This window comes from Gouania willdenowi, unplaced genomic scaffold (genome assembly GCF_900634775.1).
Source record: "Gouania willdenowi unplaced genomic scaffold, fGouWil2.1 scaffold_228_arrow_ctg1, whole genome shotgun sequence".
Classification (NCBI taxonomy): domain Eukaryota; kingdom Metazoa; phylum Chordata; class Actinopteri; order Blenniiformes; family Gobiesocidae; genus Gouania; species Gouania willdenowi.
Genome location: NW_021144983.1, coordinates 120,287 through 134,506, shown reverse-complemented (window position 1 = coordinate 134,506; position 14,220 = coordinate 120,287). Strand labels below are relative to the sequence as shown.

General features: G+C 40.3%; 1 protein-coding gene across 1 annotated transcript; it reads right to left on the bottom strand.

The window, feature by feature from the left end:
* Nucleotides 1-14: 14 nt before the first annotated feature.
* plxdc2a (plexin domain containing 2a) lies at nucleotides 15-13,773 on the bottom strand. The gene is made up of 14 exons (XM_028441358.1): nucleotides 13,616-13,773; nucleotides 9,133-9,332; nucleotides 8,639-8,779; nucleotides 7,166-7,235; nucleotides 5,072-5,194; nucleotides 4,843-4,961; nucleotides 4,669-4,768; nucleotides 4,486-4,581; nucleotides 4,334-4,415; nucleotides 3,265-3,331; nucleotides 1,861-2,077; nucleotides 1,120-1,152; nucleotides 889-1,040; nucleotides 15-649 (listed from the first exon to the last, which is right to left on the bottom strand). Exons 1-14 carry the CDS (start codon nucleotides 13,689-13,691, stop codon nucleotides 434-436), a joined length of 1,692 nt encoding a protein of 563 aa, XP_028297159.1. The 5' UTR covers nucleotides 13,692-13,773; the 3' UTR covers nucleotides 15-433.
* Nucleotides 13,774-14,220: the final 447 nt, after the last annotated feature.

Genomic DNA, 14,220 nt, shown 5'->3' with positions numbered 1-14,220 from the left:
CTTAAATCCATGCTATATAATTCAAGCAGCTCAAAGCAGTAACTTACAAAGTGGCCACTGAGTGGAGCTGTGAAGTCAACACTGCTCACTTTGTTTACTTCTCAGAGGACAGTGAGTGTCGTGCTGAGGAATTTAGTCTCTTTTTGAAATGAGGAAATGACACTCCGATAGGAAATTCCTGTTTGTGAGGAAGGTGTATGAAGGACAGCTTTGGGATCTTTACTCAGCGCCGCTGTAGCAAACGATTAAATGACCTGAGCAGAGAATAGGTTGAAGGCTTTTCTTTGCATGAAGTAGAACATCTTCTCGACCACTTTAGATGTGGGATAATCATTGTTCTGGTTTGGTCCTTGAAGTGAACATGTCGGGAATAAAGGTTAGCATTCATCAAACGAACATGAACTCACACATTGTCCTGAACAGTGAGTGTGGGTCAGGAGGTTTCTGTCAGTAGGAAGCGCTCTCTCTGATCAGGGATGATGAAGCCTTCTCTCTGCTCGCTCTCTCTTCTGTCCGAGATGACGAAGGACTGCTTGGGGTCTATGACCAAGGCTCCATCTTTGTCCAAACCTGGAGCCTCCACCTCAACGTAAGAGGGCCGCCCGGAGCCACGTCGGAACTTCAGGATTGGCCAGTGGGTTGGACGCCGCTGTCAGGAGAGTGAAATGACAGGAAGCGTCAAACACGACGGAAGAAAATAACCAGATTGAATGATGGAAGTAGAAGTTGGTATCATTTATTTCTCGTGCGGATTAATGCAAATTCCACATAAAAAAATAAAAAGAAACACATACTGGCGTCATAGCGAGGTTCCAAATGGTCCATGAATTCTTACACTCCATGTTTTCATACATGAGCAGCTTTAGTAAAGCATTGTTTTACACTCACCTCTATGAAAAAGAGGCTGGCGCTGGAGGTGGGATGTGTGTACATATAGATGGACATGATGACAGCTGTTGCCATGACGATCATCATAACAGCTATTCCCGCGAGGAGACCAGTCCGCAGCTGCTCATCGTCCCCTTTAGAGCTCCCATCAGCTGTCGGGCATAAAAGAAAGTGTTTCACCAACATGATCAAAGTCATTCAGTTACGATCGGTGAGCTGTGATTGGCTTACTGGCTTTATTGAAGTGCAAGGATGTCTGTGCATCTGGAAAATAAAAGAAAAGAGAAGAACAGTTTTAGCTGTTTCAACATCTTCATTTTAAAAATAAAACATTGCTTAATGACTGCGCAGAAGTTGTATGTGTTGTTCTGCCACAGAGGACTGAAGCACCTACTGCTGTAGTATCACCTTCCACCACAGTGTGGAGAGTTAAGTAACTTGTGTCTGGTCTGTCTTTGGTCCATCTTCTCTCTCTCTAAAAAGCATGTGTCAAACTTGAGGCCTGGGGGGCAAATCTAGCCCCTTGGAGCATCCAATTTGGCCCACAGAAGAAAGTAAAAGTGATATTTTACATTTGTTAGGCGTATCTTCAAAAAGTTGAGGTGGGGGCTTCAGATTTGACAAATACTGTTGATGCACATGATATCTGTTGCTTGGCTTGAATTTTTTTTAAATAAATAATTCTATATTTAATCCAAATCAAGTCAAACCTGTCTATATTTTCACTTTCCCTTGGAGTTCAAAGCTTTCCCAAACTGATGCGGCTCCGTCCTCATCCAGCCGCTGAGCAGCCTGTGCAGTATTTAACATGCTGCTGTACGCACTGACACAGGGCTGAGAAATACCTGAACACTTGACCCTCACTGTGTGCGACTCCACAGCACACAGCAGGCATGGATACAGTGGAACATTATTTCTAAATGCTGAGATCCTTTCTGGAGGCTGACTTATGATCTGTTGTGACGTGTTTACCGTCAGAGGATCCACTGCTCAGAGTTTGGAAACCATTCTTTCTGCTGCTGCTGTGGTGATTCAACAACTTGTTGACATTCGACGCTTTGGTAAAAGGTGTTGCAGTCCAGTTAAGAGTCATTTGCTGCTCTGCCTGTGCCGTAGCGATGGTCGTCTTCAGGCGGTGTGATGAGGTATTACTAAATATTGCTTCCCGCACACATTTGGGATCCCGTCTCTGAGAAAGAGGGAAGTGTTTTATGTCATGGAAAAATAAAATAAGAGAAATATTGCAGAGAACAGTCATGGGCAACTGGTGGCCTTTGGTTAATTTTGTGCAGCAGCCAAAACAAATACATAAAACTACTCTATGGGTCTACTACGAAGCTGGATTTCCTCTTATCGCACTAACTTCCGTGTTTTATTCTGTGTCCTGTAATTACGACGCTGGCTAACCTTTTACGAGGCTAAATCACCATGGTTACTTACGCTGAACACCTAACCTGGTTGGGAGTAGCTTTTGTTCTGGCAAGAATATGAGATAGTATGTAAGCCCCGCCTCCTGACCAATCAGTTGTCTTGGAAAATGACCTGCCCGAGAAAAGGTGGATCATTCTGCGAACACATGTGGATCTGATCTGACAGCTGACGAGAGAAAATATTTAAGGTTTGACACAATCTTTTCATTTACCCGATGACATCCTATAGAAAACATAGATTATTATCTGATGGAGTGACCTACATTATTCAGCTGATAAATCCTGTGTGCGTTAGGCACTTTCAGACCGATAAATTCATTTAGGAATTCATGTATTCTGTGGTGACACAGAGAGCCTCAGTCTTGTAAGGTAATACAGGCTGTATAAAATACAAATATTGTTCACCTTATGCAGGTTGAGCTGTATGAACGCAGCATCAGAGCCACACACAGGTCTGTGCCTTAATAAAGGGAAACTGATTGTTTTATTCTCCCAGGAGTGAATATTGTATAATCTCACTAATTTAAGCATTAACCGTCATCAATTCCAGCATTCCTTCCTTCCTGCTTATGCTGCAGCAACAGTGTTGTTTTTGGTCTGAATTATAGATTTAAATTCCTCAATTGTGACATAAATCTGCCTGGTTGTTTGTGGTTGGTCAGACGCTGCAATCTCCACCCCTTTTATGTGAGCATGCACATACCCAGGCTGGAATCACCTGGCTTAACTGAGCTTGTTGATAACCTGCTTCGTAGTACATCAGCTCTGTGACAAGAGAATGTTTGGTTAGGTGAAGCCAGCTAACGAAGAGATATCTCAGATATACTTATCCAGCTTTGTAGTACAGCCCTAAATGCTCAGATTGGTCATTATTCTAACTACAGATAATCACATTTTTTGTAGCCCCTGCTGTGATAAAAGTTTCCTATGTCTGATATAGACTTACAGAAACCTCCTCAGGGCAGCCGTGGTCCACCCAGTTCTGGCGGTTACGATCAAAGCCACTGGAGCATCTGAAAAGATAAATTTACCGTTGCAGCTGCTGAGGTTCCTCTAAGGTGCTTTTACTTTTGCTGAAAGCCTGACAAGTCTATACTGGAGTAGTGTGGTTCACGATAACAGTATGATGTTCCTAAAAATGTTTCCACATAACAAGCCAACTATCGATCCTCGTCTGACTCTCTATAGATATTTTAAGAGACAAAACCAAAATGCGAAGAAGCCATAGTAGAGCCTGAACAGAAAATAACAAATATGATGAATGGTAGTTATTGCAAAGGATATAAAGTCTAGATATCCCAATATTGAAACATCACATGATGTATCTTCCAGGGTGATAATGGAATTGCGAGGGGGGCTGGGGTGTGGGGTCCGGTTAGATTAATAAAACAATTCCACATATTTCTGACACACCAGATTGTTATGGTTTGTATTTATTATTTTCATTCCTGTTGGTTTGAAAAGGTCATACCCAGAGTAAGCATGGCCAGAGTGAAAATGTATGGGTCACTTTTTCATGTTGACGCTAAATGCCAGAACACACCCTAGATAGTGCATCCACAAAATATTTTACATTATTATGTCTCTTTTAATGTTAAATTTGGGATTCTAATCAAATAAAAGCATTGGTAATTTTCCAACTGCAACTATTTTGTCTTTTTTCCTTTCCAAAAATGTATCATATCTTTATCGCGAGCCGATTATCATCTATGGTATCGTAAACTCAGGGTATTGTCCCACTCTTATTGGGTACACTGGTGAAGAACCTGCACAACTGTCACCTCCAGGACTTCTTTAGCTGAGGGTGTTTTACTCCAAGTTTCTCCCACATGAAACATCTCATTGTAATCTGGTCTGAGCTGGTGATCTATAACTTGCAGGACAGAGACTCTCTCGAACGGTGGTTTTGATGACACTTGAGCACATTAGCTGTGTTTTTAAGATGCATAATCGCAGTCCACTCTTTAAAACATGTTAAAGTAATATACAGACTTATAACTTTGTGTGCTCCTTACCTTTGTAGCCTGCTGCACCAGCTACAGTTAAAGCCAATTTGAGAGGTGACACATGGGCCACAGCTGGAAAACTGAAGACAAGCTATAGAAGAAGGAAAACAGTTTTTCTCTTTGATCGTGCAAAATGTTTCAACTGTCGCTCTCATACTCACTCGGCAGAGGAATCATCTCCACTGCTGTACAGTTAAAAATCTTGAACTTGGGGATGTCAACTTTGTGATATTCATATATGGTTCTCCTCCGAACATCTGGAGCACATCAGAGATTAGAGTCTGTCGGATAATAACGAACAATGAGCGGCCAACGGGTAACTTTTCTAACAGATCTACACTCACTGGGAATCTGCTCGATAGCATGGAGCACCATGAATGCATCAGACAGGCCCACTTTGACAGGATGACTTTTAGAGCAAATGTCAGTGATGTCTACAGGAATCTAAAAGTATAAACAACAGTGAATAAACACACTTCAGGTGGAAAAAAAACTAGGCGAGGAAGAGGATTCCACACCTGTTTGTAGAAAAAGAAAATGCGTCCGTCGCTGTGCAGCACGGCCTGAAATGTGAAAGCCCCCAAGCTGATGTTGTTCTGCAGGAGGACTCGATCCCACTGGACCACCAGTGCAGTGCCTACAGGGCCGATGTATGAGAAAGCACATCTGCTATTGTAACAAAGAAACGACAAGGGATGAGAATTTAGTGGACCAAGGTGTAATGGGAAAAGTGGGAGTTTTTCATACCATTGTCAAAGTAAAACACAGAGGAGTTTTGGGTCAGACTAGGGTTAAAATTGGCCATGAGTGGAGCGATGTACTGAGTGGCTGAGAGCATCTGGTGGATTTTATCTCCAGTGTAAATAAAGCCTGTGGAGAAAAAGGAGAGAACCCACTACTTTAAAGCTGCTGCAAGGTTAAAGATTTAAGTTGAACAAAACTCCAATAACAGAGATGACAATCAACAGGGCTTTACTAATCTATCTATCTATGCAAGGTAAGAGAAACGACACAAAATATTGCATAACCATTATGCAATACCAATCAATAAGTCAGTTAAAGAAGCATACCTACTGAAATGGCACCTCAGCGGTAGAACTCTACACAAATATCCATAAACAAAGAGCCACAGTAAGGCTATAGTCTACTCGGTAATACAGTGTACTGGGAATATCCACATACTGCGGAGCTGGACTGCTGTTGATGAGAAGCAGGAGTGTTGCGTCCATCCTTCCCATAACACCTTAGCTCAGTGGTTCCCAATCTTTGTTGGATCGTGACACCATTTTGATATCACTAATTTCTGGCGACCCCAAATAGACTTTTGTTTTTTGCTCCTATTTTTCATAAGCTGAACTCAAAGATCTAAAACATTTTCCATATACACAAAAGCCCTATTTCTTAAAAATATTGTTCACAAATCTGTCTAAATCTGTCTTAGTGAGCACTTCTCCTTTGCAGAGATAATCCATCCCACCTCACAGGTGTGATGATTATTGTACAGGTGTGCCTTAGGCTGGCCACAATAAAAGGCCACTCTAAAAATGTTCAGTTTAATCACACAGCACAATGCCAGAGATGTCGCAAGTTCTGAGGAAGTGTTCAATTGGCAAGCTGACTGCAGGAGCGTCCACCAGAGCTGTTGTCCGTGAATTGAATGTTCATTTCTCTACCGTAAGCCATCTCCAAAGGTGTTTCAGAGAATTTGGCTGTACATTCAACCGGCCTCACAACCGCAGACCACGTGTAACCACACCAGCCCAGGACCTCCACATCCAGCATGTTCACCTCCATGATCGTCTGAGACCAGCCACCTGGACAGCTGCTGCAACAATCAGTTTGCATAACCAAAGAAATTCTGCACAAACTGTCAAAAACCGTCTCAGGGAAGCTCATCTGCATGCTCGTTGTTCTCATCGGGGTCTCGACCTGACTGCAGGTCGTCATTGTAATTGACTTGAGTGGGCAAATGTTCACATTCGATGGTGTCTGGCACGTTGGAGAGGTGTTCTCTTCGTGGATGAATACCGGTTTTCACTGTTCAGGGCAGATGGCAGTCAGCATGTGTGGCGTTGTGTGGGTGAGCGGTTTGCTTATGTCAACGTTGTGGATGGAGTGGCCCATGGTGGCGGTGAGGTTATGGTATGGGCAGGCTTATGTTATGGACAACGAACACAGGTGCATTTTTTTGATGGCATTTTCAATGCACAGAGATACTGTGACAGGATCCTGAGGTCCATTGTCGTACCATTCATCCACGATCATCACCTCATGTTGCAGCGTGATAATGCACGGCCCCATGTGCCAAGTATCTGTACACACTTCCTGGAAGCTGAAAACATCCCAGTTTTTGAATGGCCAGCATACTCACTGGACATGTCACCCATTGAGCATGTTTGGGATGCTCTGGATCAGCTGATACGACAGCGTGTTCCAGTTCCTGCCAATATCCAGCAACTTGGCACAGCCATTGAAGAGGAGTGGACCAACATTCCTCAGGCCACAATCAACAACCTGATCAACTCTATGCCAAGGAGATGTGTGCACTGCGTGAGGCAAATAGTGGTCACACCAGATACTCACTGTTTTTGTTTTGTTCTGTGTTTTTGTTTTGTTCTGGTTCTTTTTTGTATCTTGACTTATTTAATTAATACATATATGTATGTATATTAAATGCAGTGTACTCCCGATGACAGTTGTCTGTTACAATTGTTTTTTTTGTTGTTAATTATTGCAATAAAGTACTTAAAAAAAACAATAAAACAATTCAAAAAAATACATAAGATATCTCCAAGTACACACAAAACGACAAAAAACAAAACAAAAACAAAAAACACTCACCACTAGGAGCAACGGTGACTTCTTTCAGTAAATGACCGTAGAAAGGAAAGCCAAAGGAAAGGTTCACCCTCTGCAAACACACAAAGGTAACAAATAGCTGTCATACATACATATAACAGGTTTTCTACTGGTTTGATAGTATGTACAATATGTTCATTCAAGCGCTCTATGATGTCCACTTGCCAACACACAGTATTGTTTCCCAGTGTTGGCGATAGTTCTTAAATACCCCTTGTGGTGTCCCTGGACACATCATCAGTGATGTAACCTGGATCACAGGGGGTTTCGGGTCATTCAACATTGAGACCCCCCTCACCCAGACGTCCCAGCCGAGAATGATCAAGCCCCAGCTTGTGCCCAGGTAGCGCTACCCTACGTGCCAATTCCTCGCCTCTTCTGATCCATAGTCACCTTGAAGCCACTTGTGCTGCGTCAGTAGCCAACTTGATGGCCCTTCGCTGGCTGGCCCATGCAATACCCAGCATCTTGTAGGCCCTGTAGAGAGAATGGCATCCCACTTCGATGGGTTGGCATCTTGCCCACCAACCATTGCTCCGGCACTCCTCCATTAGCTTGGAGGACTTTGTCCTCTTCCTCTCATAGGCCTCTTCCATTTGGTCCTCCCAAGGTACAGTAAGCTCCAGGATAACTACCAGCTAGGAGGCAGCTGACGTGAGAACAATGTCTGGCCTTAAAGTCGTTTTTGCAACCACTTCAAAGAACTTTAGTTGCTTTCTAAAGTCAACTTTCAGCTCCCAATCATGCGTCATTGCCAACAGGCCAGGGGAGATATTTTGGGTGGCCGCTGCAACCTTCTCCCCAGCTCAGACGAAAGTGATGCTTTTCTTCACTGGGTGAAGGCTCTTGCTGTGGCTAATCCCACTGCAGATGAACTTCGCTATGACCTTCAGCACCTGGTCGTGTCACCAGCAGTAGCACTCTTTGCCCAGGGCTTTCGGACATTAGCTGAGGATGTGCTCCAAGGTTCTTCTCCTTTGGCAGAGGGGGCAAGCCGGTGTCTCCGCATTCCCCCAGATGCAGAAGTTGGATGGAATTGGCAGCACGTCATAAACCGCCTGGATCAAGAATTTTATCCGGTGGGGCTCAGCTTTCTACAGTTAGCTCCATGTAACCTTACGCTCCATAGCTTTCTCCCATCTCATCCAGGCTCCCTGCTGCCACATTCCTACCATCTGGCTGGCCCGCTTCTTCTCTACTCCTGCTCGCACCTCCTCAAGGATAAGCGACCTCGTCTGTGTCCCCTGTGCCTTGTCATAGCGAGTTGTTCTAACGCTACCCAGGCCTACTCTTCCATGTGCCACTTATGCTATGCTGGATATGCAGCTGAAATGTGGGCTGAACGTTAGTCATTTTTAGGTGTTTGAAGTCCCCAACAACCACAGAGAATGCATCTGAGTGCTTATTTTCATGAATGCTGATGAAATCAGTTCATTACTTTTAGCTGTTTCATACCTCGGGTTGTCTTTGCAAGACAAACAGGAAGCCACGACTTTTTAACTGCTCTTTCTCCTCCTCATCGATATTAATCCAAAACTCCTTACTCACATCTCCAAGGCTGTAGAATTTAGACGTGTAGTAGACGTGATCAATGTCCTGTCAGGAGAAAAAGGTATACGGCAAAGATGGGCCACATTAATTACATTTTGTGTGCATTTGTTATTGTTTTGTGTGTTTTTGGAGTCATTTTGTGTATTTTTCTGCTATTTTGCATGATCTTAAAATATTTTTTGTTGTTGTTTTGTTATTTTGTATTTTAATTTGGAGTTATTTTGTGTGTTTCTTCATTTTGAGTTGTCCTTTTGTGTTTTTGTTTTGGGGGTCATATAAAACCAGAGAAACCATTTTTATTGTGTATACTTCTCTACTGCTTTCAAAAAAAAGTGCTGAATTAAGAAAGAACTATTTGATTTGACAACTATCATCTCACTGCAGGAGAGTAGGCTTACTACTATCCGTGAGGTGTTTTCTTGACCCTCGTCCATCAGTAGGTCAGGGTCTGAGTCCTCGCTGTAGTGGCCCTTCCTAACTGCCGTCCAATCCAATCCTGGACCACCTGAGTTGAATGTCCACCTCCTGGTTCTGGGCTGCTTGTTCCCATCAAGTACGTCTGAGTTTTTACCTTCATGGGCAACAGTACTGGGGAATCCTGAAAAAAATTATGAAATATAAGAGGTGATTTGTTGTTTTCCATTTGAATCCTATTGATGTTTACTAACTAAAACCCCTCCTGTACCAGCTACATGGATTTCTTTTGCCGCTCATTCGGCTTTCGGAATTTACTCTTTTACAGTAGATAAAAGCAAACAATAAGGAGCTATCTAAAACTCTAATTTCTGTCTTTCTGTGTTGATGTTGCATGTTCTGTTTGTATTCCACAGTCTCAAAGCATGCACCTTCTTGATTACTTAATGGTTTATGACCAAAATTCATCCCTGGCATTTTGTATTTTGGCATTTGCATCAGTGTTTTTCAACATTAGAGTCGGGCACCCATGTAGGGTCGCCTGGAATTAAAATGGGGTTGCCTGCAATGTCTAGTAATTGATAAAAAAAAAAAAAAATTAAATTCCATTTTCTAAATGTGTTTATTCATTGTTTTTCAAGTACACATCACACACAATCAATATCAAATAACTATCATATATTCAAACTTTCTCAAATATAAATCTAGTTCAAATAAAATGCTGTATAAAAATACCTGAAAAGGCCCATTTGTCACCTTGTGCACTAATCCTAGCTAATCAATATTTGTAACACACTTTAATAAACTTGTCTCTGGGGTCGCCGGACATTTGCGATATCAAAATGGGGTCACGACCCAAAAAAGGTGAGGAACCACTTGCACTACATTATCAGAGGACACCACGTAGAAGATGCTAGTAAGTCAGTGATGCTCAACATGTGGCTCTTTATGTCCTAATTTTAATTATTACTCCCCCAGGAAACCTTAAAAGGGGGAAACATTTTTAACCCTTTTTTACCAATATTCTTTTGCCATTTTTCAACTTCTTTTGTCCCATTTTTGTCCCTTTTCTAAAAAGTTCTGACTTTTTTCAGACTTTAGCTACCTTTTGCCAATAAATATACATTTTTTTCCTATTTTTTGTCCATTTTTGCAAGTTTGTTTTGACACTTTAATCCAATTTTTGTCCTTTCTTTAATTTTGTTGGGCACTTTTCTTCCAAATAAGCTACCTTTTGCCCAATAAATATCACTTGTTTCTTTTTTTCCCTACATTTTGCCTCTTTTTGTTACACATTTGCCCTTTTTCACTATTTTTTGCCCATTTAAGCTACCATTTTTCATAACATACCACATGGTTCCTCTTTATTTGCCCTTTTTTGGCCACTCTTGACTACTTTTGGCCCATTTTAGTCACTTTACGCTCTTTTCTTGGCACGTTTTGACACTTTTGGAGCATTTTTGGCCACCTGTAAACATGTCTGCCTGAACTCGCTCGTCAAAAAATAAAATAAACTGTAGCAGGCTGAACTTTGCCCACTTTGGGTCGACGGCCCACCGGGACAATACCCGATATGCCAGATGGCCAGTCCACCCCTGGTTTTAGTTTTATCTTCGGGGCATTTTAGCTTTATAAACTCTTTTTTCAACAATTTATACTTTGTGGGATTTTATTTTTCTTACTTTCTATGTTTTTTTTTTTTGTTTTTTTTTAATGTAAAGTCCTTTGACATACTTTGTATTCAATGAATGGTTGGATAGAAGAATGTAAGGAAGGGAACAAAACGTGCAGGTGTTTCCTTGACTCGTTAATTGCAGCATCAACCATTTGTACAGACAAAAAAAACAAAAGACTACAGTTCTTTGGAATAAATCAACATCGCTTCATGCTTTTAATTAATGGGTTTTTTTCAGTTGTTGTAACAAGGGCCATTCGAAAATCCAGATCCAGTCATTAGATAAAATGGATACCAGATGAACCGAGTAACGTGATTATCTGTGAACTGTAAAAAAACCATGACCTGATTTCGGAAAGATCTCGTGGATAATACACGTCTTAAAGCCCAAGGTGTTTAAGTTTTTGGTTTTACAGAGACAGATATAGTAGGGATGTAACGATTCACTCAACTCCCGATACAATTTGATTCATGATACTGGGCTCACGATAGGATTCTCTCACGATTTATTTTACAAAATGGGACTGTAGACATGATGACTGAAAAATATTCCTTTATTTTTTTTGGGTTCAAAACTATAAAAAACTGTACTGTTTTCCTTTTATTTTTCATTGTCAAAATACTCCCTTGATAAACTATTCAAAACAATGCAATTTAACTAAAAATAAATCTTGAATGAAATAAATAAAGGAATAATACAAATGAAGAAGAAGCCTATTAATTTAAATTCCGGTTCTATAGTAAACAATGCAAAACTGCATAATGGTACTTTTTCTTTTTAAAAGTACAACTGAAAATGTATTTTGTGCCTTAACAATTGGACTTAAAAAAAATTGCACTGTATTTAGGTCAGATATTTGTTTGGACCAGCAGAGGGCGGTGGTAACCCAGTGGTCGGTTGGCATGCAGATATCTTGCAGTGAAGAAGAGATCCTACGCTAGCAGACAGAGCTAATAGAAAAACGTGACTTTTACAGATAGTCACGTAATATTACAGATATCCTTTCGGTGCTAAAGGGTAAGGAATCATTTTTGAATATGTTTAAGAGTAGAAGGCGGCCAGAAAGAAAGTAGTAGCAGATTCTGCCTGCCGCCAACACTTCTGGATAGCACCGTCTGCTGTTTAAAAAAAGTACTGTAATTCAATTTTCACAGTATCGATGTGAACAGTGATACATATGAATCGATTTTTAACTGCCTTACGATTAATCATTACATCCCTAGTAGAAAGATATTTGCATACCCATTCTGCAAACCAACAGCCTGTCCATTGCATTCTGATCTGTGTTGGACCAAAACTTAACATTAGAAATGAAATCCAGAAAACTGGATGTAAACACAACAGTAAGTCTTTCCCTGCTGATGACGATGCACCCGAACTGTTCTCCTCACACTGAAGAGAGAAAGCATGTTTGAAATTCTTCACACCAGCAGCTTCAGGAGGGTCCAGCAGTGTGAGGTCGGGTCAGCTGTGGGTGTTGGAGCTACATAAAGGTCTCTTTGCAGTCCACACTTCCATTGGCTCACTTGTCTTTTGCAATAGCAACTTTTTTTTTTCCCATTCCTCTTCTTTTTATTTGGATCTCATTTGGCTTTGGCCAGAACCATTGCTACTCTTCCTGGAGTCCACAACCAATACAATTGTCTTATTAGTGCAGTATACGATTACATGTAACACAACAAAGTAAAACAAACAGTGGGATCGAGTTACCATTATCATTTCCTCCAAGAAGTGGTTTTTAACATCAGATGATCAGTTATACAGAAATATACATGTACTAATTAACTGTATTCAGTAGCCTGTCATTTTGATATTTTGGGATTTTTTTGTTGTTTTTTTTACTAATTTAATGCATTTTTCATGCATTCTCTCTTGTTTAGAGTGATTTTATAGTCAATTCCTCTATTTTTTGGCCAATTTGTGTTTTTTAAGCAATTTTATGCATTTTTTTAAATCTTGTTTCATGTGCTTTTGGAGCCCTTTTGTATACTTGTTTTGGCGGCTACATAAAATTAGACACAACATTTCTGAAGTTCATGTGTGTAGCTTATTTGAGGATTTCATATTTGTTTAAATTTCATTCTTGTGAAATAAAATGTGGGGAATGGATTACGACATAGGGATAACTTTCCATTTTTTTTATTTTTTTTTTTTTTATTTTCACTGTAATTCATCCTGGGTGCCAAATTTAAACTGCTGGTGGGACAGTTTTCAGACAGTTGAAAGGATATTACCTCTAGTATATCAAAACTGTTTTATTAAATTTACATTTTGGCCATGAAGCAACATATACCAGCAGAAAGCATATGATGGAAAACCTGCAACATTTATTAAATAAAGACAAATCCACCTGTGGAAATTAAAATATGGCTTAGTCCGACAAATGTTTCAATGTTGTGTATAAAAAAAAACATCCAATAGCTATATACATTTTTGTTCCTTAACAATGTAATTTTAAAATGTAAAATACTGTTGTTTTTTTTTGTCTGTTTTTATGAATGAAAGTATTTCCACTGACACATGTGGATGCATATAATAATATATTCTGAACTGTATAATATACATGTAAAGTACGTTTGAATGTTTTAAAAAAAAGAGTTGTGTTGCATTCAATGTCTCTCAAAAAAAGTGTTTTTTCCCCCTCTATTAATATTATTTTATTTTTCATTTTATTTTTTAAAATAAGATTAATCCCCGACCTATACTGTGACTAATAATACACTGAGTATTAAATATGTTTTCTTCAGATCAGCAGGTGACTAATATGTGTTTTTTTTTTTTTCTTTCTTACCTGTAGTTGGTTTCATGAAGCTTGTTTGAACGTGAAGAGCAAACATCAGGCATGTGAATCTTATAAACGCCTTCATCCTTCCTCAGACTTTATCAGTCAGATACACAATGAATATGTGGATCCAGCTTCGCCTGCGGAGCAGTTTTCCTTCAGGCTGTTGTCCATGAAGACTCTGCAGAAATAAAGCCACTGTAGTCTCAACCCAGAGGGTTTCTAGCGACCCCTCTGGCTCCAGGACGAAGACCCGCTTTGAACACGGAAATATTTGACACTTTACTATATAGTTTAACAAAATAAATCTAAAAAATGCGCTCCTATTTTTTTTTTTTTTTCACAGCTAAAAAATAAAAACCACAGGAAAGTTAAAAAGTATCAAATTAGGCCCAGATGTGCATTCGTTACTTTTCTGCTCTTTTCTGTACAGCAGTGATGGGTTAATATGTGGTCCAGTTTGTGGTCCATCAAAAATAAATAAATTATGACGTTTTAAATGTTAACAGAGATTCCGACTGAACACTTCATTCGGTGGCTCGTGCATGTTAAAGTGTGTAAACAACTTTTTCTTTGTCTTTTTTCTTTCGGCTCTGAACTGTAAAATTAGCGTT

Coding starts and splice junctions, on each gene's coding strand:
- plxdc2a (XM_028441358.1), bottom strand. CDS start 13,691: ATGAAGGCGTTTATAAGATTCACATGCCTGATGTTTGCTCTTCACGTT. Junction 7,236..8,638: donor TCTTGCAAAGACAACCCGAG/GTATGAAACAGC, acceptor GTGTGTTTGCAG/AGGGTGAACCTTTCCTTTGG. Junction 3,332..4,333: donor TGGTGCAGCAGGCTACAAAG/GTAAGGAGCACA, acceptor TTATCTTTTCAG/ATGCTCCAGTGGCTTTGATC.